Source organism: Arachis ipaensis, chromosome B3, assembly GCF_059453495.1.
Source record: "Arachis ipaensis isolate K30076 ecotype BB chromosome B3, ASM5945349v1, whole genome shotgun sequence".
In the NCBI taxonomy this organism is placed as follows: Eukaryota; Viridiplantae; Streptophyta; class Magnoliopsida; order Fabales; family Fabaceae; genus Arachis; species Arachis ipaensis.
Window position 1 is genome coordinate 16,428,426 of NC_142438.1, and position 23,064 is coordinate 16,451,489.

General features: G+C 40.0%; 1 protein-coding gene across 1 annotated transcript; it reads left to right on the plus strand.

Moving 5' to 3' along the window:
- Positions 1–6,329: 6,329 nt before the first annotated feature.
- Positions 6,330–7,277, plus strand: LOC148569919 (uncharacterized). Its single transcript, XM_088506728.1, has one exon. It carries the CDS (start codon positions 6,330–6,332, stop codon positions 7,275–7,277), a length of 948 nt encoding a protein of 315 aa, XP_088362854.1.
- Positions 7,278–23,064: the final 15,787 nt, after the last annotated feature.

Consider the following 23,064-nt stretch of genomic DNA (forward strand, 5'->3'; position numbering starts at 1 on the left):
TGGGCAACTGAAGAAAAGAAGAAAGAGGAGCTAAACATCGCAACTATCAATGTGATGCATTGCACCATCAGCTTTGAAGAATTCATAAAAGTCTCAAGGTGCAAAAGTATGAAGCACGGATTCTCCTATGGTGCCGGCGTATCCGTGTCGGACACGAATCCGACACCGACACTTGACGGATACTTCAAACGAGCGTATTGGTGACGTGTTTTTTTTGCGGTGCAGAATTTTGGTGAAGCTGTCACGAATCCGAACGAGTCCGACTCGATTTTGTGGTTTTATGGCCCAATTAACCGATTTTTTTTTCATTTTAAAATATTTTAAAATCAAAACAAATCAAAATTTAAATTTAAAAATAAAATAATTAATAGAAGCAGAGTTGATGACAACAGCCCAGATCTGAGTGAGGTTTCGTATTTATCTTTAGATGAACCAAACATAGAAGCTGTGGTATTTGCGGATGATGGACTTAGAGGAGAAGAAATTGATACATTTTCTGTTAGCGAGATGGCAAGAGTAGATTAAAATTTTTTATTTTTTTAAATAATTGCATAATTTTTAGATTTTTTATGCAACTATATTTCCTCTTATATTTATAATATGATATTTTATTAATTTAATATATTATTTAAATTTTAATTCACAACGTATCCTAAACGTGTCGTATCCAATTTTTTATAAAAAGAACGTGTCGGCGTATCCGTGTCGTGTCGTGTCCGTATCGCGTATCGTATCGGTGCTTCCTAGTGCAAAACAACAAAAGAAATACGGAACAAGTTGTAGCTCACACATGAGAGAATCGAATAAGTCAGAAAAACCCATGTTGACATGTTTATGAAGAAATTTGAAATGGTCTTCATGATGGAAAATAATCAATTAATGCATTATTTGAGAGGTTCTCCATCATCATCAATAACCTTGATGCAATAGAAAAACACTTCTCTGAAGTAGAGCTTGTCAGGAAGATCTTAAGAAATCTTATCAAGCATTGGAAGACCATGAATACTACCATATCTAAAGCTAATGATCTTAACAAGATTTCTTACGATGAATTGAAAGAAAAACTCCTGGCCTATGAATCTACACATTTTAGCAATGATAACAAAAAAATAGGAGTGGCGTTTAAGTCAAAAATTACATCAAAAGAAGAAGAATCTGAAGACAGCTTATCCAATAATAAGATGAAATTCATTACCAGAAGATTGAAAAAGTTGATGAAACAAAAGGACATTGGCATAGATTCATCATGCAAAGATTACAAACTTATTTGTCATCATTGCAATGAGCAAGACACTACAACACAGAATGTCCATAAAAAAAGTATTGATGGCCTCATAGAATCAGTGGCAGATTTACCGAGGGTCTAAGGTGGCCATGGTCTCCCCAATTTTTTTTTTAAAAAAATTATTACTATTAGTTTATTATTAATTTATTATTATAAATTAAATATATTTTTGTATATTACACACTAAAAAAAAATTACATGTTAGTAACTTAATATATATAAATTATAATGTGTATTATAATATATCAGTAGCAATTAATAAATAAGTTTAAAAAATAATAAAAGCGTATAAATATATAAATAATTAAAAAGTTATTGAAAAATATAGGTTTGAATTAATGTAAAAAGTAACCATTATAAAAAAAGTTTCTTATTTTGACTCTTTCTATGACAACAGTAATAACCGAATAAATTTTTTAAACAATAAAAATTATAAAAATAATACTTTAAAACAAGATGAAAGACAAACTTTTAACAGATTATATGATGATTGTATATGTTGAAAAAGAGAATGCTTCAAAATTTATTTCAGATGGTAAATTGATAATTTTAGTTATATGAAATATCGCAGAATAAATTCAAAAATACCAAAATCTTAAAGTAGGTAGTTGAATGTTAATTGTTATATAATATAATTATTAAATTTGACTTATATATTATAAATTATATTTTATTAATTTTTTGTTATGTTATATTTTAATTTATTTTGTATTTAATTTGGTCCTCCTCTAATAAAATTTCTAAATCTGCCACCGCATAGAATGACTTGGAAAGGATAATGAAAAAAATAAATCTGATCATGAAACTCATGTTTGTCTCATGGCTAATCAGCATGATTTTAACGAGGTAAATTTCGTTGAACTATTATCCAATGAATTGTATATTATCATTGATTATTTAATTTTTAATTTCAAAAAGTTTTTTGATAAATATGCTAAATGCAAGAAAGAAAATAAAGCTTTGAAATTAGAAAACAATTAGCTCAGAGCAATTGATCATGGCCGAATCTTCTAATGTTTTAAAGCAAGAAAATGAGCTTTTGAAAATTGAACTAGAAGAACTTAAATTGAAACTTTCGATTGATGCATCAATTGATCTCATTGTTGAAAATAAAATGTTGCATGAGAGTATCAAGAGTTTAAACAAAGACTTAGCAAAATTTGTTCAAAAATCTGAAAATTTGGATAAAATTCTTGCTAGTCAAAGGTCTCTATTTATAAAATCTGGTATCGGTTATGAATACAAAAAAAATTTCTATAATGCACGGATACTGACACGGACACAAGACACGATACTAGGGGTGTTCAAAATTGAACAGGATCGATCTAAACTGACTGACTGAACCGAAAAAAATGAAAACTGAATAAATCAAAAACCGAAAAAACCGAAAAAAACAAGTTTTGCTGTTTTTATTGCGGTTCGGTTCGGTTTTCGGTTCTGACCATAAAAATTCCAACCGAATCGAACCGAACCAGTTTATGAAAAACCCTAAAAACCAACCCCCATCCCCTCCCAGACCCCAAACGCGAACACCCCCCAGCCCCCAACTCCCCAAGTCGTGACCTAAAGTCACATAACCCCATTACCCCCAATTTTGAAACCTAGCTTCTCTCGCTCTCTTCTCTCAGTCTCGCTCTCGCAGAGTTGCAATCTCGCAACCACTCTCTGCTGCTCTCAGTCTCGCCCTCGCAGTCGCTCTCTGCTGCTCTCAATCTCGCCCTCGCAGTCACAGAGTCGCAATCCCACCAGCCACCAACACCCGAACCCTTCTTCCCAGTTCCCAGCGAGCACCGACCCAGCAGGCAGCAGCGTTCTCTTCCCAGCAACGCCCAGCGTCGCTAGCGAGCACCGACCCACCGACCCAGGAATGTTCTTCCCAGCAGCGCCGAGCCACCGACCCCAGTTCCCACCTAGCCTCCATCGTCTTCTGTAATGGAGGCTAAGCCTCATGTTTGGTTTTTTGTTCTGAATCTATTTTTATTTTTAAATTCTGGTTTAGTCTTATTGATTCTAATTTATAATTAATACTTGGTTGAATTGTTCTTGATTTTATGGTTGAGTTGTTGATTCTGATTTCGTTTTTTAATTCTAAACTTTTTGTTCTGTTTTGATTTAGGGGTTTAGGGTTAATTCTGATTCATGATTTTCAATTCTTTTTGTATATTTTGGTTCACAGGTTTAGGGTTGTTGGTTCTAATTTTTTGGTCGAAGGTTGTTAGATTTTTATTCTCTGTTCTGATTTTATTTGTTGTTGATTTACTAAAATTGCTTCTGATTGTTGTTCATTGTTCATTGTTCAATGTATTGTTATGGCATAGCCTGAATAGTTGTTTTTTCAATTCCCACTGTATGGAATGGATGTTAGCAAGCAAAGTTGTATTTATTGATCATGATATCTGGAAAGCTGTTTTTGGTTTGAAGACCATATATTTAGAACTCTCCATGGATGAATCATAGGCCACAGTATGAAAATCAATTATTTTTTACTTCTTGATTTACTGTTCTCTCTTCTTCTAATTTTTGCTGGCTGTTGCTACTATTATCTTTTTTATTTAATTTGTTAATTATTAATTTTAATTTGTTAATTAATCATTATTATTTCTACTGCTACTGTTAACTGTTATGGTTTATTGTAGGTTCATATTGTAGGTTCATATTTATCACTAGTTTGAAATTGATATGAAGCAAATCATGAATAGTGGTTCTTGCTACAGGAGTCAGGGTAAGTGGCGGGTTAGACCAATGAATTTTTTTAATGCTTCTTTTTAAATTGTGAAGTAAGGGGAAATGATTGCGATTTAAAGAAAAAATGAATACCTAGCTGAAAATAGTTATGTTAATGAGAAGGAATTTTGAATTTACCAATTATGGAGATTTTCAGTGATTACTGTTACGGTCCGGCCCAAACCCTCTGCTGGCTTGGGCCGACCCAAGCTCCACCCGACCCGAGCGGTCAGGGATAGGGCGCCCCATCGTCTACCCGGACACGTGTCCGTAACAGCTCACCCACAGCTGTGAAGGGAGCACCTCGAGAGTAATGGGCCTGCCTTTACAAGGCCCACATCTGACAATATATAAGGGGAAGATTGGCTCTTCCCCCGAGGTACGTCATATATCACATTACCCTTTCTGCCTGCACATTTACTGACAAGAGCGTCGGAGTATCTTTGCAGGTGGCACCCCCCTTTCTTACACGAAGTACTCGGGACCTCGCGCATCTCTGGCCGGCAATCCACGACCTGACGAGCCCCTACCATCTCCCAGGATCCTCACCCAAACCGACCGGTACCTGACCTACCGAACATTGGCGCCGTCTGTGGGGACTCGTCCATGGACTTCGTGCTAGTCGAAAAGGAGGCAGGCCGCGAGGCCGTACCCAGAGGCGACGCCGCCGGGACGGAAACCCGACAACATCCGAGGTCACCCCCGAGGGATGCAACCCAACCACATGAGAGACGCCCCTTTGGGGGGACTGGAGACAACCACGCCAGAATAATGCAAGAGCTACGCCATAGAATGCAAGACTTAGAGCGCCGGTTAGCAAACCGAGAACGCGACCAGCGCACCCCAGAACAGAGCCACTCCTGATCTCGCTCCAGGAGCCGTTCCCGGCGCACGCCTAGCCCCCAGGTCGAGTCAGAAAGCACCGGGGAGAGAGGGCGTGCAAGAAGACATCACGACCCTGTCATTTACGCCAGACGTGAAAGGCGGTGTACGACGAACCGGGGGGACGAAGACGCTCGTCGGGAGAACGACGATGGGAGAACGAATACCCGGGAATCCGTGATAATAGGGGCCACCCCATTCCACCACTCCATACTCGAGGTCCGGCTGCCAAAACATTTTGACAAGCCAACGGACATGAGGTATGATGGAACGCAGGACCCCCTGGAGCATCTAACGGCCTTCGAGGCCATAATGAACTTAGAAGGAGTAGGAGATGAGGTAAGGTGTCGTGCCTTCCCGGTCACCCTGGCGGGACCTGCAATACGGTGGTTCAATAACCTCCCGCAGGGCTCGGTGACCCAATTCTCTGACATCAGCCATGCTTTCCTAGCTCAGTTCACAACCAGGATCACGAAAGCCAAGCACCCGATCAATTTGCTAGGGGTGACCCAAAGAGCCGGGGAGCCGACCAGAAAATACTTGGATCGTTTCAACGACGAGTGCCTGGAAATCGACGGTTTGACGGATTCGGTGGCGAGTTTATGTTTGACGAATGGGCTCCTGAATGAGGACTTCAGGAAGCACCTTACCACAAAGCTAGTCTGGACAATGCAGGAGATCCAGTGCGTGGCTAAGGAGTATATCAACGACGAGGAGGTCAGCCGGGTCGTGGCTGCCAATAAACGGCAACCCCCTACAACCAAACCAGGCACCACGATGGTGGAAAAAGACAAAAGGAACACACCAGGGACGGCGGCTCGAGCAAGACGACAAAACCATTTCCCCGAGTCGGAAAATTCACCAACTACACCCCCCTCGCGGCACCAATCACGGAGGTCTACCAACAGATAGCCGAGAAAGGGATACTATCGAGGCCCCATCCTCTGAAGGATAGGACGGGGGAAAACAAAAGCCTCTACTGCGAATATCACAAGGGGTACGGGCACAAGACCCAAGACTGCTTCGACCTAAAGGATGCCCTGGAGCAAGCAATCAGGGACGGAAAGCTGGCTGACTTCTCCCACCTCATAAGGGAATCGAGGAGACGGAATCGGGATCACGAGGGTGAGGACAGGTCCAGGGCGACAAGACGACGTCAAGAACCAGAGGGAGACGACAACGGTCTCACGGTAGTGAATGTAGTAACTGCAAGGAATTCCGCCCCGAGGTCGAAATCAGCACAGAAGAAAGACGCCAAGGTCCTGGCGGTCTCCTCCTCATCTTCTAGAGTTCCCGGGGACACCCATCCATCTCTTTCGGCCCTGAGGATCAATGGTTCGATGAGGTACCGGAAAGTCCCCCCATGGTTATCACGGCCAGAGTCGGAACCGGACTCATCAAACGGATCCTAGTGGACACGGGGGCGGACTTGAACATCATGTTTCGCAACGTCTTCGACGCCTTAGGACTGCGTGATGCCGACCTGGCGACCCACCAGCACGGTGTGGTAGGGTTGGGCGATCACTTCATCAAGCCAGATGGGATCATCTCACTACCGATCTCCCTTGGACAAGGACAGAGGCGAAGAACGGTAATGGCCGATTTTGTTGTCTTACGAGATTCCACTGCTTATAATATCATCCTGGGGGGAAAAACCATCAATGACCTCGGAGCAGCGATTAGCACGAAACTGCTCGTAATGAAGTTTGTTACCGATGACGGATCCGTAGGGTCCATCAGAGGAGACTTGGAAACGGCAGTCGCTTGCGACCACGCCAGTCTCTCTCTTAGGAAAAAATCCAAAGAAGCATCCGGGGTTTTCCTTGCCGACCTGGATGCCAGGATAGACGACAAGCCCAGACCCGAGCCAGAAGGGGACTTGGAAAAATTTAGGGTCGGCGATGGGGACGAGAAATTCACGTTCATAAACAGAAACCTCCCCCATGAATTAAAAGAACCTTTGATGAAGATGATCAGAGCCAACGCCGACCTCTTCGCCTGGACACCAGCCGATATGCCAGGGATAGACCCCCAGCTCATGTCACACCATCTGGCCGTCAAGCCGGAGGCCAAGCCAGTGGCTCAGAGGAGGAGAAAGATGTCACAAGAAAGGGCAGAAGAGGTGGCCAGGCAGATGGCCAGCCTCCTTGAAGCAGGGTTCATCCGAGAGCTGGACTATTCGACTTGGCTGTCAAACGTGGTTTTGGTGAAAAAACACAGTGGAAGGTGGAGAATGTGCGTGGACTACTCCGACCTCAACAAGGCATGTCCTAAGGATTGCTACCCCCTGCCCAACATTGACGCACCCGTCGACGCAGCAGCAGGGTACCAATACCTGAGCTTCATGGACGCCTACTCTGGGTACAATCAGATACCGATGCACTGACCCGACGAGGACAAAACGGCGTTCATAACGCCAGGAGGGATCTATTGTTACAAGGTGATGCCGTTTGGTCTAAAAAACGCTGGCGCCACGTACCAAAGACTGATGAACAAGATATTCAATGAGCTCATAGGCAAGACAGTAGAAGTCTATGTGGACGACATCCTCGCAAAAACCGCACGTCCCGACGACCTCCTGAGAGACCTAGGGGGCGTGTTCACCTCCCTCCGGTAGCACGGCATGAGGCTCAACCCACTCAAGTACGCCTTTGCCATGGAAGCTGGGAAGTTTCTGGGGTTCATGATCACCCAAAGAGGAGTAGAGGCCAACCCTGAGAAATGCCAAGTGATTCTCCAGATAAAGAGCCTGGGTTGCATCAAAGACATCCAGCGGCTGGCAGGAAGGCTGACGGCGTTATCCCGTTTCCTCGGCGCATCGGCAGCGAAAGCCCTGCCCTTCTTCAACCTAATGAAAAAGGGGATAGCATTTGAATGGACCCCAGCCTGCGAGGAAGCATTCAACCACTTCAAGGAAATCCTAGCGACGCCTCCGGTGCTCGGAAAGCCCAAAGCCGGAGAGCCACTCTACCTCTACCTAGCAGTAACAGAGGAAGCACTTGCAGCAGTGCTCGTAAGAGAAGAAGGGAAAGCTCAGCAACCGATTTACTTCATGAGCAAGGCCCTACAAGGAGCAGAGCTGAGGTACAGCAAACTAGAAAAACTGGCGCTGACACTCCTAACCTCCTCTCGAAGGTTGAGGCAATACTTCCAGCGTCACCGTGTAGTCGTCAGAACGGATCAAGCGATCTGTCAAGTACTCCAAAAACCCGATTTGGCTGGAAGGATGATGACCTGGGCCATTGAGCTATCCCAATACGACTTGCACTATGAGCCTCGTCACACAATCAAGGCACAGGCAATGGCAGATTTCTTAGTAGAGATAACGGGCAATCCTCCCGAAGAAACGGGCACACGGTGGAAGCTCCACGTAGACGGGGCCTCCAACCAAACGTTCGGGGGAGCCGGGGTCATTTTAGAAAGCCCGACGGGAGTCATTTACGAGCAATCGACCAAGTTCGAGTTTCCCGTGTCGAACAATCAAGCGAAATACGAAGCTCTCCTAGGGGGACTGGCGTTAGCTCGAGAAGTCGGGGCAACAAGGCTGGAGGTATGCAGCGACTCTCAAGTCGTCACCTCGCAGGTAAACAGGAGCTATCAAGCCAGGGACCCCCTTCTACAAAAATATTTGGAAAAGGTAAAAGAATTGGCAAGAGAATTCCAAGAGATCACGGTCCAACACGTTCCGAGAGAAAGGAACACACGGGCAGACCTCCTGTCCAAACTTGCAAGCACAAAGCCGGGAGCAGGTAACCGGTCTCTCATCCAGGGCATGGTGAAGGAACCAACCGTCGCCCTTCATTTGACGGAGTCAAGCCCTTCCTGGATGGACCCCGTCACGAACTTCCTGGAACTTGGCAAGTTACCTGACGATGAGAAGGCGGCCAAAGCGTTGAGAAGGGAGGCAGCCATATACGCAATCATACAAGGGCAACTGTTCAGAAAGGGGCTCAGCCAACCCCTGTTGAAGTGCCTACATCCCGACCAAACGGACTATGTACTTAGAGAAGTCCACGAGGGATGTTGCGGCCACCAAATCGGGGGCAAAGCTCTGGCGAGGAAGCTCATCCGAGCTGGATATTACTGGCCATCGATGATGAAAGACTCCAGGGAATTTGTTAGAAAATGCGTAAAGTGTCAACAAAATGCCAACTTCCACAAGGCCCCAGCTTCTGAGCTGAGCCTGCTGACGTCTACACGACCTTTCGCCCAATGGGGAGTTGACCTTTTAGGACCTTTCCCGGTTGGTCCAAGACAAGTCAAATATCTCATAGTGGCCATCGACTACTACACCAAATGGATAGAGGCCGAGCCACTGGCCAGCATATCTTCCTCCAATTGCAGGAAGTTCATGTGGAGACAGGTGATAACCCGTTTCGATATCCCAGAGGTCGTCATCTCGGACAATGGGACGCAGTTCACGGATAAGAAGTTCACGGAGTTCCTCACCGGCCTAGGAATAAAACAGAAATTCTCCTCAGTGGAACACCCCCAGACAAACGGACAAGTGGAGTCCGCAAACAAAGTCATCCTGCTTGGTCTCAAGAAGCGCTTAGACAACAAGAAAGGCGCATGGGCCGACGAGCTGGCTTCGGTCCTCTGGTCCTACCGAACAACCGAACAAAGTGCTACGGGGGAAACCCCTTTTCGCCTAACATACGGGGTCGACGCGGTAATACCCGTCGAATTCGGCGAGCCGAGTCCGCGACGACTGCTTGCAGGTGTAGACGAAGCGGTAGAAAAGGACCTGGTGGAAGAGACCAGGGAAATGGCCCACTTGTCTGAGACGGCATTGAAATAAAGGATAACTTTGCGCTACAACACTAAAGTCTTTAGAAGGGATTTTGAGGAAAGAGACCTTGTCCTACGACGCAACGACGTCGGTCTACCGACCCCAGGGGAAGGAAAACTGGCGGCGAACTGGGAAGGCCCCTACAGGATCAAAGAGGTGCTCGGTAAAGGCGCCTACAGGTTGGAAAGACTCGACGGCAGGGATATCCCGAGAACCTGGAACGCGGTTAACCTGAGGAGGTTTTATTCATAGCTTGGGCTCACTGACCAACCGACCTGATGAGCTGGGTAGAGTTTTGCTTTGATCAAATGTTAATTCCCAGTTATTCGCTTTTATCAAATGCCTTTTGTGTTCATAAACATTGTCTAGATAACGACTAATTCTTACTTGTCCAAATTCTTCCATTTATTTTCTTTCAACGCGCACCTCACGAGGTCGCAATCGTAAATGGCAACCCGGGACTAATCACCCCGGGAGGCCAGCGGAACCACAGCCATATCAAACAGCTTCATAAATAAAACCACAGTGGTTCCAATCGAATTACCAGCGCAGACGGCAAAATGAGCACAAGCAATAAGCCTGCCTCAAAAAAACGGTAACAAAAATAAAACGACAAGCAAAATAAACGGTAATAACGACAAGTCGACCAAGCGACTAGTTAACCATAGAGTCACAAAGTCAGCCACAAAGTCACAACAAAAAGTTCAACAAATCCACACCAGGCCAAAGTTAAAAGAGATCATTTCCTAGGCATGTCAACAATCTTGCCATCTTGGATCACCTTGAAGACCCCAATGGCCGACGTGTCGAAGTCGGGAGCCACGATCTTCACCTGGGCCTTCAGGGCGTCCTCAGTCATAGAGATCGCGTTCTTCCCTTGCTCTTTGGTCGCTTTCAGTTTCTTCCTAAGCTCCTCGACCTCGGCTTTAGCAGCTTTAGCCGACGACACGGCTTGGTCGCGCTCCTTCTCCAAGACCGCCACCCGACCTTGAGCGGCGTTTAGCTGGCTCTCCAGGGTCATCTCCCGCTCAGCTAAACGGGCCACCGTCTCGTCGGAAGCCTTCAATTTCTCCTCGACAGATGTCGTTTTTTCCTCAGAAGCCTTGAGCTTCTCCCCCATCTCGGACAACTGGCTCTGGAGAAGCTCAACTTGCACCTTGAAATCATTGTTTGCCTTGGCGGAGGATTCGAGCTTCCTCCGGAGAGTCTGCATTTCCGACAACTCAAACTCAGCCTTTCGAGCTATCACGGCCCCCCGGAGCAAAGTCCGGTACATCCATCTCGCCTGTCCAGCCAGGTCGGTTCCATGAAAATGCTCCTCCGTCCCAGGGATCAGCTGCGAGTCAATAAACTTTGTAGCATCGAAATTTCTTTCCATGATGGTGAGAGTCCCCTCTGGGCTCGCAGACGCCCTCCGCCTCTTAGGGGTGTGGATGAGTTCCACATCATCATCCTCCTGATGGGTAGAGGACGAGTGCCCGCCAACGACAACCTCGGGAAGGGGAGAAGCCTGCGTCCCTTCTGGGTTCTTGCCCGACATGCCGGTATCATGGGAAGAGGGCACAGGCTGATCCTCCTTCTCCCCGGAAGGCCCCTCCGACTTCCCGGCGTCTTTCTCTTCGGCCTTCTCCTCGTCACTTTCCTCGAAGAAGGTCTTCATCAAATTTTCAAGCCCTGTCACTGAGGCAGACATCTCCACTGCAGCAAACAGATAAACGCATCAACTGTCAGATCAAGAAAAACAAGCAATAATAAACAGTACGAGCACGAAACAAAACGACTCACGGATATAGCTCCTGGCGGCCTCCCGTTCACCCATGAGAAGATGGGGGTTCACGGGGTTCTTCCCAAAGAGGGCAAACAACACATCAGCTATTTTCTTATCTACAGGGGACATCCCTTTGTACGTCACTTTAATAAAAGAATTAGACCCCGCCCCAAAACTCCAATAAGTTGGGATGAGGCGCTCCCACGATAACCAAAAGGGATGGCGACCTTTAGCAGGGCGAACTTTGAAGAATTTGTCCTTGAACCCATGGTAAGAGTCCTCGAACAGACCAAATATCCTCCGACCTTGGGCGGACCGGAAAGAAAGGAACCCTTTTCTCGCCTTCCCTTGTTTGGAGGGGTTGGTGAGGTTGAAGAAAAAGAGGAAGACATCCACTGACGCCGGCAGCTCGAGATATTCACAGACCATCTCGAAACAGCGGATAGAAGCCCAGCTGTTCGGATGGAGCTGCGACGGCGACACGGATATCCGACCGAGGAGAGACATCTGAAAGTCAGAAAAAGGTAGACGAACGCCGACCTGGGTGAACATGGCCTTGTAAAACCAGACCCAGTCGGAAACCCGTGGAGAACGGAGGTTGATCTCATACAACCGCTCGTCGGGGGCAGGAACAAAGGTCTCGTAGTTGGTCTCTTCGTCCGTCCCCCCACATAAGTACCCGGCTTGCCGGAATTCCGTCAGCTCACCCAGATCCATCTGGTTAGGCGAGTCCTTTATGTCCGAGGTCACCCAAGCGTAAGGGTCGTAATTCGCGGCGGAAGTAGAAGTCCGAGCGACAACGCGAGGCATACCTACAGCGAGGTACCACTCCGTTAGGCTATGAGACCGGGAGCCTGGAAAACGCCCAGAAACTATGTTCATCCTACTGAACAGTTAAAATTAAGCATGGAAAAGGCTACACTTATCAAGCAAGCTACCTAAAAACCTACCCCGGAATGGTACCCCTCCCTTAACCCATTTACCTAAGCACTGGAAAGTCATCTAGCAACAAAAACCAAACGAGACAGCAGGAAACACAAAAGCAAATGCAAGCAATAGACATTCAACAACAAGGCAAAAAAGAGAGAAGCCCAAGGATTACCTGAATTTGTTGCAAGGAACTAAGAAAGACGAAGGGAAGATGCGTGAGGATATCACACCAATGCTCTGAGATCTTCGAAAGAGGGAGGAAGAAATAGCAAGAAGATAGAAGAAGCAGGAGTGTAAAAAAGAGGGATAAAGCGAAAACAAACCATTTAAAACTGTCCCCCAGGGAGCGCGAAAGACTGGGGGTAAAATAGTCTTTGCGTACGGGGATTCCCAACCCATTATGAGCATTCAATGCTCAGCACGGAGAACGAGGCGCTGAACGGTTACCTCAGTAACCAAAAGACACGCGCGCAGGGGGCACGTCCCCCCCACGGGCGGCCGATCTGACGATGACCTATGAAGAAAGAGAGAACGCGCCACCAATAGTCTTCACGGCTACCACTGGCGCGTGGGGGCACTGTTACGGTCCGGCCCAAACCCTCTGCTGGCTTGGGCCGACCCGAGCTCCACCCGACCCGAGCGGTCAGGGATAGGGCGCCCCATCGTCTACCCGGACACGTGTCCGTAACAGCTCACCCACAGCTGTGAAGGGAGCACCTCGAGAGTAATGGGCCTGCCTTTACAGGGCCCACCTCTGACAATATATAAGGGAAAGATTGGCTCTTCCCCCGAGGTACGTCATATATCACATTACCCTTTTCGCCTGCACATTTACTGACAAGAGCGTCGGAGTGTCTTTGCAGGTGGCACCCCCCCTTTCTTACACGAAGTACTCGGGACCTCGCGCATCTCTGGCCGGCAGTCCACGACCTGACGAGCCCCTACCATCTCCCAGGATCCTCACCCGAACCGACCGGTACCCGACCTACCGAACAGTTACAGTTTGTGCTAGTTTTAGAATATTATGGCTGAGGAAGATTGATGCTATTGAAACTTGGTTGATTAACAGAGTAATTGGAGAAATCTACTTTACTAATGCTTTAATTGTGAGATGCTGATCAGAAGTTTTGTTTTTACAAAGGGTCTGCCAGCATTGCATAGTAGCAGATATAAAATCCATCAACAAAGCCACTCCATTTCTGAGGTTAGTTTATTTATGCACACTACTATACTGCTCTGAATCCCATTTCTTATAGTTTTAAAGCTATATCATATTTCACTTTCTTTACATAGAAGCTTCTACATTGCAGAACAGAATTAAAAAAATCTGTTTGAGTTGTTACATTATTTATAAATTTCATTATTAGGATATCCATAACTGTAGATGTTCTCCAGAGAAGCTTAAACTAGTTCGATGATTTATTGTTATTCTATTTTTGGTTTTGATTCACGGTTGTGTTGATATTTAATGTTGTATCTTAATATTTTTGCAGTTTGGTCATAGTATGAGGGATAATATTGGTGAATGTGAAGGTGGAACTGGTGGAACTGGTGGAGTGGTGGACATGTAATGCTCCTCCAAACAAATCTGCAAATATAAGATCACCAACAAAATGATTGATTGTTTCATTTTTTTCACTAATCTAGTGTTTTTTATAAATATTATTTGTTATGATTGTTCCTTGTTTTATAGAAGTTGCATCCACTCCTATCCTTTTTTATATGTTTTATATGATTCTTCCTTTTTTTTTAATTTTTTATCATTATGAATTTATGATGAGCTATGTGCTCATATTGTTCATTGTTTTTGTCTGAATTAATTAAAAAAATCGAACCAAACCGAACTGCAGTTTTAATAAACGATCGGATCGGATGGCTTTTTCTTAAATAACCAAACCAAACTGCACCGCGAACACCCCTACACGATACGACAAGGGACAAGGGACACATAGACACACGGATTTTAAAATTTTAAAAGACACTGGACACGGCATCTATATAAAATATAAAGTTTTTTTTACATAAATTACAATGATATTTTAATATTTTAATGATATTAAAATGTAAAATAATTTTTTAACTGTTTTTAATGTATTTTTTTAATTATATAAAATAGTTAAAATATTTTTATTTTAATAAATAATAATATATTATTTCTAAATTCATTTCAAGAATACATGTTAAGAATAAGGTTGGACACGCTAACAAATGATGGTATTTAGGTGTGTTCGGAGAAGAATTTTTTATTTTATATTAAGACATAATTAGACACAGCAGACATGTGTGTCGAACGAGTGTCGTATTCGAAATGTGTCTGACACACAAACACAGCATCTCAACAAAGTGTCTGTGCTTCATAGAAAAACCTATTTTCAAAAATAATTTTGAAGCTTCTTCCAAAAACAAAAGAACCGAACCTATTTTCAAAAAGAACCAAAAGGCCACCTCTTCCAAAAATAATAATCCTCTTTATCATGTGAATATTCAGCAAAGAGAAACACTTACAGCAAGTGTAATCGAGTTGGTCACTACTCTCCTTAATGCTTCATTTTCGAAAAGAAAATCAATGATAAAGTTTGTAAGATTATTCATTATTATAATGCTCTCGAGCAGCTAAAAAGATTTAACAAAAAAAGATCTAAAAATATTTGGATAGCAAAAATTTTATAAAAGATATTGTAGGTTTGTCTTACATCCAAAAGCAAAAGAAAATTATAATATTTTGATAAGTGATGTTCAAAGTATATAATGAGATAGTCAACTTTTTTTATCAAGCTAAATAAGTATGGTGGAGAATTTATAATTTTTCGTAGTTGAAGGAAAAGGAAAAATCACTAGAAAGGACTAAATCTCCATAATGGTCCCCGAGATTGACGCCGTGCACTAAAATTGTCCCTGAGATTTCAATTGCACCAATTACGTCCCTGAGATTGAAAAATTTACACCATAGTGGTCCCTGACCTGTTTTCCGTTAACGGCGCGCTGACGTGGCTTGATGACGTGGACTTTTGGTGACACGTGTCACCTCATGGTTCGGCCACGTGTAACGGTATGATGATGTGTCGGTCAACGACACGTGGCAAGCCGACATGGATGGGTATGCCACGTGTCACAATGCTATTTTGCCACGTGTCAGATTATGCCACGTGTCAGATTATGCCACGTGTCGCAATGCTATTTGTCCACGTGTCATCCACGATGTCATCGTTACATGTGCACCAAATTGGTCCCTTACTTTGCATCTAATGACTCATTTTAGTCCCTGAAATTGAATATCGTGCACCAAATTAGTCCCTTCATCAGTTTTTTTCTCATTTTTTTATAAATTTAAAATTCTTATTATATATTTGAATACACTAATTTTAATTTTATCTTTTCACAAGTTATTTAAATACAAGTGTTTTTATAAAATATTTTTAAAATATTAGTTTTAATTATACAATTTTTTTCTACAATATTTTATTAAAAGAATTATGTGACATATTGATATTGATTTAATAAAGAGTGTAAGTTAAGAGTTTAATAATATGGTATCTACTCCAATGAAGATTTAATGATTATCTTCATGTGAAGATACATCATTTTGACCATTGGATGATAGATTGTAGGGCTTGATTTTATTTGAAGTAAAAGTGTTACCTTTATTTAAAGTGTTGCTAAATAAATAAGTTACACTTTTTAAACAAGGATCATCATGAGAAGATGTTTTTGGCATTTTCATGGGAGTAATTGCCTAATAATATTCCTTAATACAATTTTTTTAATATTTAACACTTTAATAAATATTTTAGGAATACTTGATAAGACGCTTATTAACTAATATAAATTTATTATTCCCATCCATCTTAAGAATGTCCGATTTCCTATATAATTAACTTCTCATTAAATTAATAAGATAGATTTATACTGTCGATTATAATAATTTATTTTATCTATAACTTGTTAGGCAGCTTTCTCATATATTACACTATTAATTAATATAAGTACTTATTATAACTATGACTTGAACAATATTAAAACAGATACAAATAAACACAAGAGGCAATAATAAAGTTTTGGTTTTAGTTAACATGTACACCAATGATACAAGTTAACATTATTAATTAAAAAATTTATTATAAAATATGTATAATAAAAAATATAATTAAAATTAGTGTATAAAAAAATATTAAAAATTTTAAATTTATAAAAAAAATGAGAAAAAACTGATGAAGGAACTAATTTGGTGCACGATATTCAATTTCAAGGACTAAAATGACTCATTAAATGCAAAGTAAGGGACCAATTTGGTGCACATGTAACAATGACATCGTGGATGACACGTGGACAAATAGCATTGCGACACGTGGCATAATCTGACACGTGGCAAAATAGCATTGTGACACGTGGCATACCCATCCATGTCGGCTTGCCACGTGTCGTTGACCGACACATCATCATACCGTTACACGTGGCCGAACCATGAGGTGACACGTGTCACCAAAAGTCCACGTCATCAAGCCACGTCAGCTCGCCGTTAACGGAAAACAGGTCAGGGACCACTATGGTGCAAATTTTCCAATCTCAGAAACGTAATTGGTGCAATTGGAATCTCAGGGACAATTTTGGTGCACGACGTCAATCTCAGGACCATTATGGAGATTTAGTCATGAAATTACATAATATCTAAAGTCGTTACACCAAATCCATCTAACAATTAAGAGAAGACAACACTATTGCAACTTGAACCAAAAAATTCTCCAAAAGACAAATATGCAAGAGAAAAATTCGAATTATCTCCTGTTGCAACATTATCCTGTAGCTAAGATCAATATTAATCATTTAATCCATTTGAAATTAATGGTATTTTATATTACTAATGTTGTTTCTTAGGTCATAATGAGATTTTTCTGAGCTTGATGAATGAGACAATTTTTCCAAGATAGAGAAATAAGTATCTTCATGGATATCTTGGATACTTTAGTCATTTGTTGATTTTTTAATATTATTTTTGTGGATCATGTGTGTATTTTCTTGTTAAATTGCCTCTAACAATTTTTTTAACCGAACATTTTTCTTCAAAAATTCCAGAATAAAAAAACTCTTAATGTGCATGTCATTTGATTTTGGACCACCATATAAATCACTATCTTGTATATTTTTTTGTCATTGATTGGCTACTCGTTATAATGAATCAAAATGATAAAAGAACTCACCACTCACCAATAATATCCTAAATAGAATTCATAATCAAACAATTGAATAGGCAAATAATTCGATGGTCCCAAAATATTTGAAGTATTAAATGATTCTAGTCATAAACTATGTTTTTTAAGTTTTTAATAATTATCAGATAGTCCTTATTTAATTTTATTTATTAATTGACCCTTCATATATTATTTAATTTTAAAATTTACTCTTTATTTTATAAATTATTATTCTATTAATCATCATTTATGTTTTCATAAGGGTATCGTTAACAATTAAAAACATCGACAAAAATAGAACTTCCATTACTAATTTGATTTCTAAACTTTCAAGTTCATGATGTTTTTCGTTGTTTTGATCCGTTCGATGCGTAAACAACAACAACAACAACAACAAAGCCTTGTCCTTTTAGGTGGGGTCGGCTACATGAATAAAACAATGTCATTATGCTCTGTTATGTATCATGTCTACAGAGAGACTGTTTCATGTAGATCTCGTTTGACCACCTCATGGATGGTCTTCTTAGGTATTCCTCTGTCTTTCGCCCCTTGCCCATCTTCTATCTCATCCACCCTCCTGACTGGGTGTTCTATCGGTCTTCTTCTCACATGTCCAAACCACCTGAGACGCAATTCAACTATCTTTTCCACAATGGGTGCTACTCCAACTCTCTCTCTCTTATATATTCGTTCCTTATTTTATCTAATCGCGTATGACCACTCATCCATCTCAACATCTTCATCTCTGCCACACTTAGCTTATGTTTGTGCTCCCCTTTGGCCGCCCAACACTCCGTACCATAAAGCATAGCCGGTCTTATAGCGGTGTGATAGAATTTACCTTTAAGTTTTAAAGGCACTTTTTTGTCGCATATAAAACCAGATGCACTCCACCATTTTGACCAACCTACTTGGATCCTATAATTTACATCCTGTTCAATCTCTCCATTATCCTGTATGATGCACCCAAGATACTTAAAACTTTTAACTTTTCGTAGGATGTTTTCTCTAATCTTCACCTCTATATTAGGGGTTTCCCTTCTCAAACTGAACTTACATTCTATATATTCCGTCTTGCTACGGCTTATGCGTAAACCATACACTTCTAGAGCTTATCTCCATAAGTCCAACTTCTTATTTAGGTTTTTCCTTGACTCTCCCATAAGAATGATATCATCGGTAAAAACCATGCACCATGGCACAGGTTCTTGGATGTGCTCTGTGAGTACTTCCAAGACTAATGTAAAAAGGTATGGACTTAAGGATGATCCCTGGTGTAATCCTATACCAATAGAAAATTTCTTTGTCATACCACCTTGAGTCTTCACACTAGTTGTGACCCCACCATACATGTCTTTAATTGCACGAATATATGCGATCCTTACTCTCTTCTTTTCTAAAACCTTCCATAAGATCTCCCTTGGTCCCCTATCATACACTTTTTCCAAATCAATAAACACCATATGTAGATCCCTTTTATTACTACGATACATCTCCATCATCCTTGTTAATAGGTATATCGCTTCAGTGGTAGATCTGCTTGGCATAAATCTAAATTGGTTCTCTGTTACTTGTGTCTCTTTTCTCAACCTTCGTTCTATCACCCTTTCCTATAACTTCATGGTATGACTCATGAGCTTGATACCTCTATAGTTTTTGCAACTTTGTATATTCCCCTTATTCTTGTAGATAGGTACCAAAGTGCTCTTTCTCCACTCATCAGGCATCTTCTTTGACCTTAAAATTTCATTAAAAAGCTTGGTTAACCAGTTGATGCCTTTTCCTCCAAGACCCTTCCAAACTTTAATCGGGATATTATCAGGTCTTACTGCCCTGCCATTTTTCATCTGCTTTAGAGCCTCTTTTACCTCGAAGTCTCGAATCCTTCGATAGTAGTCAAAGTTTTAATCTTCTTCCCTTGTGCATAACCGACCAAAACTCGGAAGAGTTTTCTGTCCCTCATTAAATAACTCGTAGAAGTAGCTTTTCCACCTTTCATTAATCTTCTCCTCTTGAGCCAGCACCTCTCCATCCTTATCCTTTATGCACTTAAACTGATCCAAATCTCTCGTTCTTCTTTCATGGCTCTTTGCGATTCTACATATATCTTTTTCTCATTCTTTCGTGCCCAAAGACTGGTAGAGACCCTCATATGCTCTTGTTTTTACTTCACTTACAGCCACTTTTGTCTCTTTCTTAGCCGCCTGATATTTTTTCCAGTTATCTGCGTTGCGACATAAAGACCACTCTTTAAAGCACTTCCTTTTTATCTTTATATTTTCTTGTACACTCGCATTCCACCACCAGGACTCCTTGTCTCTTGGTCCTATTCCTTTAGATTTACCAAAATTTTTTTTTGCTGTTCTTCTAATAACTTCTGCCATCTCCCTCCACATCTCTTCCGTGCTTCCATTCCCATCCCACTTTGCCTCTTCTCCTACCCGTCTTAGGAAGCTTCTTTGTTCCTCACCTTTCATCCGCCACCACCTCGTCCTTGGGTTCTTCGTATGATGTCTTTTCCTCAACTTTTGCTCAATGCGAAAATCCATGACGAGCACTCTATGTTGTGTTGTCAAACTCTCTCCCAGGATAATTTTACAATTAATGCCAAATTTCCGTTCGATGCGTAAACAATGAGAAAATTATGTTTGTCGTTAATCCAATTGATTTAATTTGACATCAATCGATTGTTAAGTAATAATGTATGTCAAATAACTGAAAAATTAGTATTAATCGATTTAATAGAGAAAATAATCGATTTTGATTTTTAACAAAATTGATTGAAACAGCAAAAATTATATGTTACATCTATTTCAATTATTACTTGGTCAATCGATTGTTAAGGAAACTAATTGATTGTAATATTTTACAATCTAAAAAATAATACACAATTTCAAACTAGTCACACAGAAAAAAACCATAAAATTATATTTTTTTTTTATTATAATTTGTGTATGTATTTTGAAAAACTATTAATTGGATCATATCCTAACATTTAACCATACTCATTATATTTTGTAGGTAGATATTTTCAACAACATAGATTTAAACAAGATGCAACAATATGTTTATAATTTTATGCGGCATACTGTTGATTTGAAATTTGCAAGTATTTTTTTCTAATTTTTTATTTATATTTTTTTAATTAGCAACATACATAATGTGTAACACTTATGCATTTTTTATGTTTTAGATATATATTCCCATTGAAGAGAGTGACCACTAGTATCTAATCGAAATTTTCGTTGAGAATCACACGATTTATCATTTTGGACACCTATTTTTTTGTTGACGGTTATAAAAAGTGCATTTACATTCCAATCAAGTACATGTTTCTTCCAATAAATTGGAATGTATAAATCCAATCAATTGATTTATTCCTACAATCAATTGAATGGGTAATAAAATCGATTCAATTACACCAAAATTGACTTTTTCTCAAAAAAAAAAAAAAAAAAACAATCGATTGTTGTAAAAAAAACAAAAACTTTCAACTAATCAATCGACTTCTAGAATAAAAAAAAATCAATTGGTTTACGAGTAGTTCAAAAAAAATATTTTCTTGCCAACCAATCAATTAGTTGAAAATAAAAATCGATTGTTTTCTGAATGTAAAAAGGAGGACTTCTGTTCACTAACCAATGAAAAAATCGATTGGTTTTTTACAGATTGTGATTTTTGCAACTGTGAACATCACATACCTGCCAATTCATAAATGATGATCGTCACTGCAACAAATTGATAATCACAATGGCAGGAGATTCGATTACAATTATAAAATTAGATAATTAAAAAATAAATTAATGATAAATTAGATTATAAAATTAGTAATATTAAGATTGAGAGAGATAAATCTAAAATTTTCAAATCAAAATAAAATTAATTTTAAGATTAATCTTCATAGAACTTAATGATAGAAATCTAAAAATAAATATATTATGAGAATAAAATAATAATTTATAAAATATAGAATAAATTTTAAAATTAAATAATATATAAATGGTCAATTAATAAATAAAATTAAATAAAAACAATCAATTATTAAAAAACTTAAAAAATATATTATGTTACTAAATCTATTTAATAGTACAGACGTTTTGGAAATTGGAACCCACTAAGTAATCCTATGCGGTGGATTAGTCTTTTGCTTATTGCATTAAAAGATATTTTGAAAAGCCGAAAAACAAAAACTATTAAATAATTCTACCATAACATCGAGATTAAATCGAATAAAATGTCATCCAAAATCTTATTTTCAAATATTATCCTTCAAGATATACGAATTTACCAGAATCTAGTATGTAATTCCAAACAATTTTTTTATAAGTCACAAATACATCATAAGCAACTAAATATACCAAAATAATAATAAAAATACTATAAGCACACTAAATGGCGTTGACACACATAAACAATTGCTATTTATATACATATTTTAATGACTTTTTTTTTTTTAAAAAGAGGGTTATATTCACACATCAAGTGTTATATGTGTGCTATACGAATTACGAAACATCCAATTAATTCTTACTTCCTAACATTTCTATCTATATTCAATTTTAATTTTTGAAATTAAAATTCTGAAAAAGTATTAAATATTGTGATAAGAATCACTACATAGGTGGATATCCATTCTTAAAAGAGAATGAATTTAATGAAAGTTAAAAAGTGATGACCATTTGTGTGTATAAATAAAGAAAGCATCAATCTGAAACAAATACACAACAACAATAAAATACTCTTTCTCCTTTCATATATAATTCTCTATTTCTCCCTTTAAGTTCTTAAGTTACAATATATATAATACTAGTGAATAAATAAGTTACTTTTATTATTATAGTGAGATAATTATAATAGTAAATACTAATACTAAAAAATCTTCTATTTACATTTTTTTATTTTTTATTTTTTATTTATTTATTTTACAACATTAAACACGGCATCTCTCACCATTTTCCGGTTGAACGAAATTCTTATTTTCCAGTAGCGGCATTTAAGTTAATCCTCATTCTATATTAAAAAAAATATAAAAAAACAACAAAATTCAATGCTCAGTCTCCAATGAAACCCTATCCATCGAAACTAAACGGGGATTTCCTAGTACGATAATAAGTAATAACTCAGAAACTTTTCCGAGAAAAACACAAATCAACCCCTGACAATTATCTCGAAAGACAACGAGGCCCCTAACAAAAAAAAATCCCAATCCGGCCCCTGACAAAAAAAATAAACCCAACCCGGCCCCTGACAATTACTTCGAAAGGACAACGAGGCCCCTGTGCCAAAAAAAAATAAATGTTATTTTTTTGACACAGGGACTAATCTGTCCCAAAAAAAATTTATCAGAAGCCGGATTGGGTGTTTTTTTTTCTTGGGGGCCTCATTGTCCTTTCGAGATAATTGTCAGGGGCGGATGGGGTATTCACTCTTTTCCAAAATTTTCCACAATTGGATCTATTTCGCTATCGAGGACAAAAAATTCATACCGCAAAAGCCA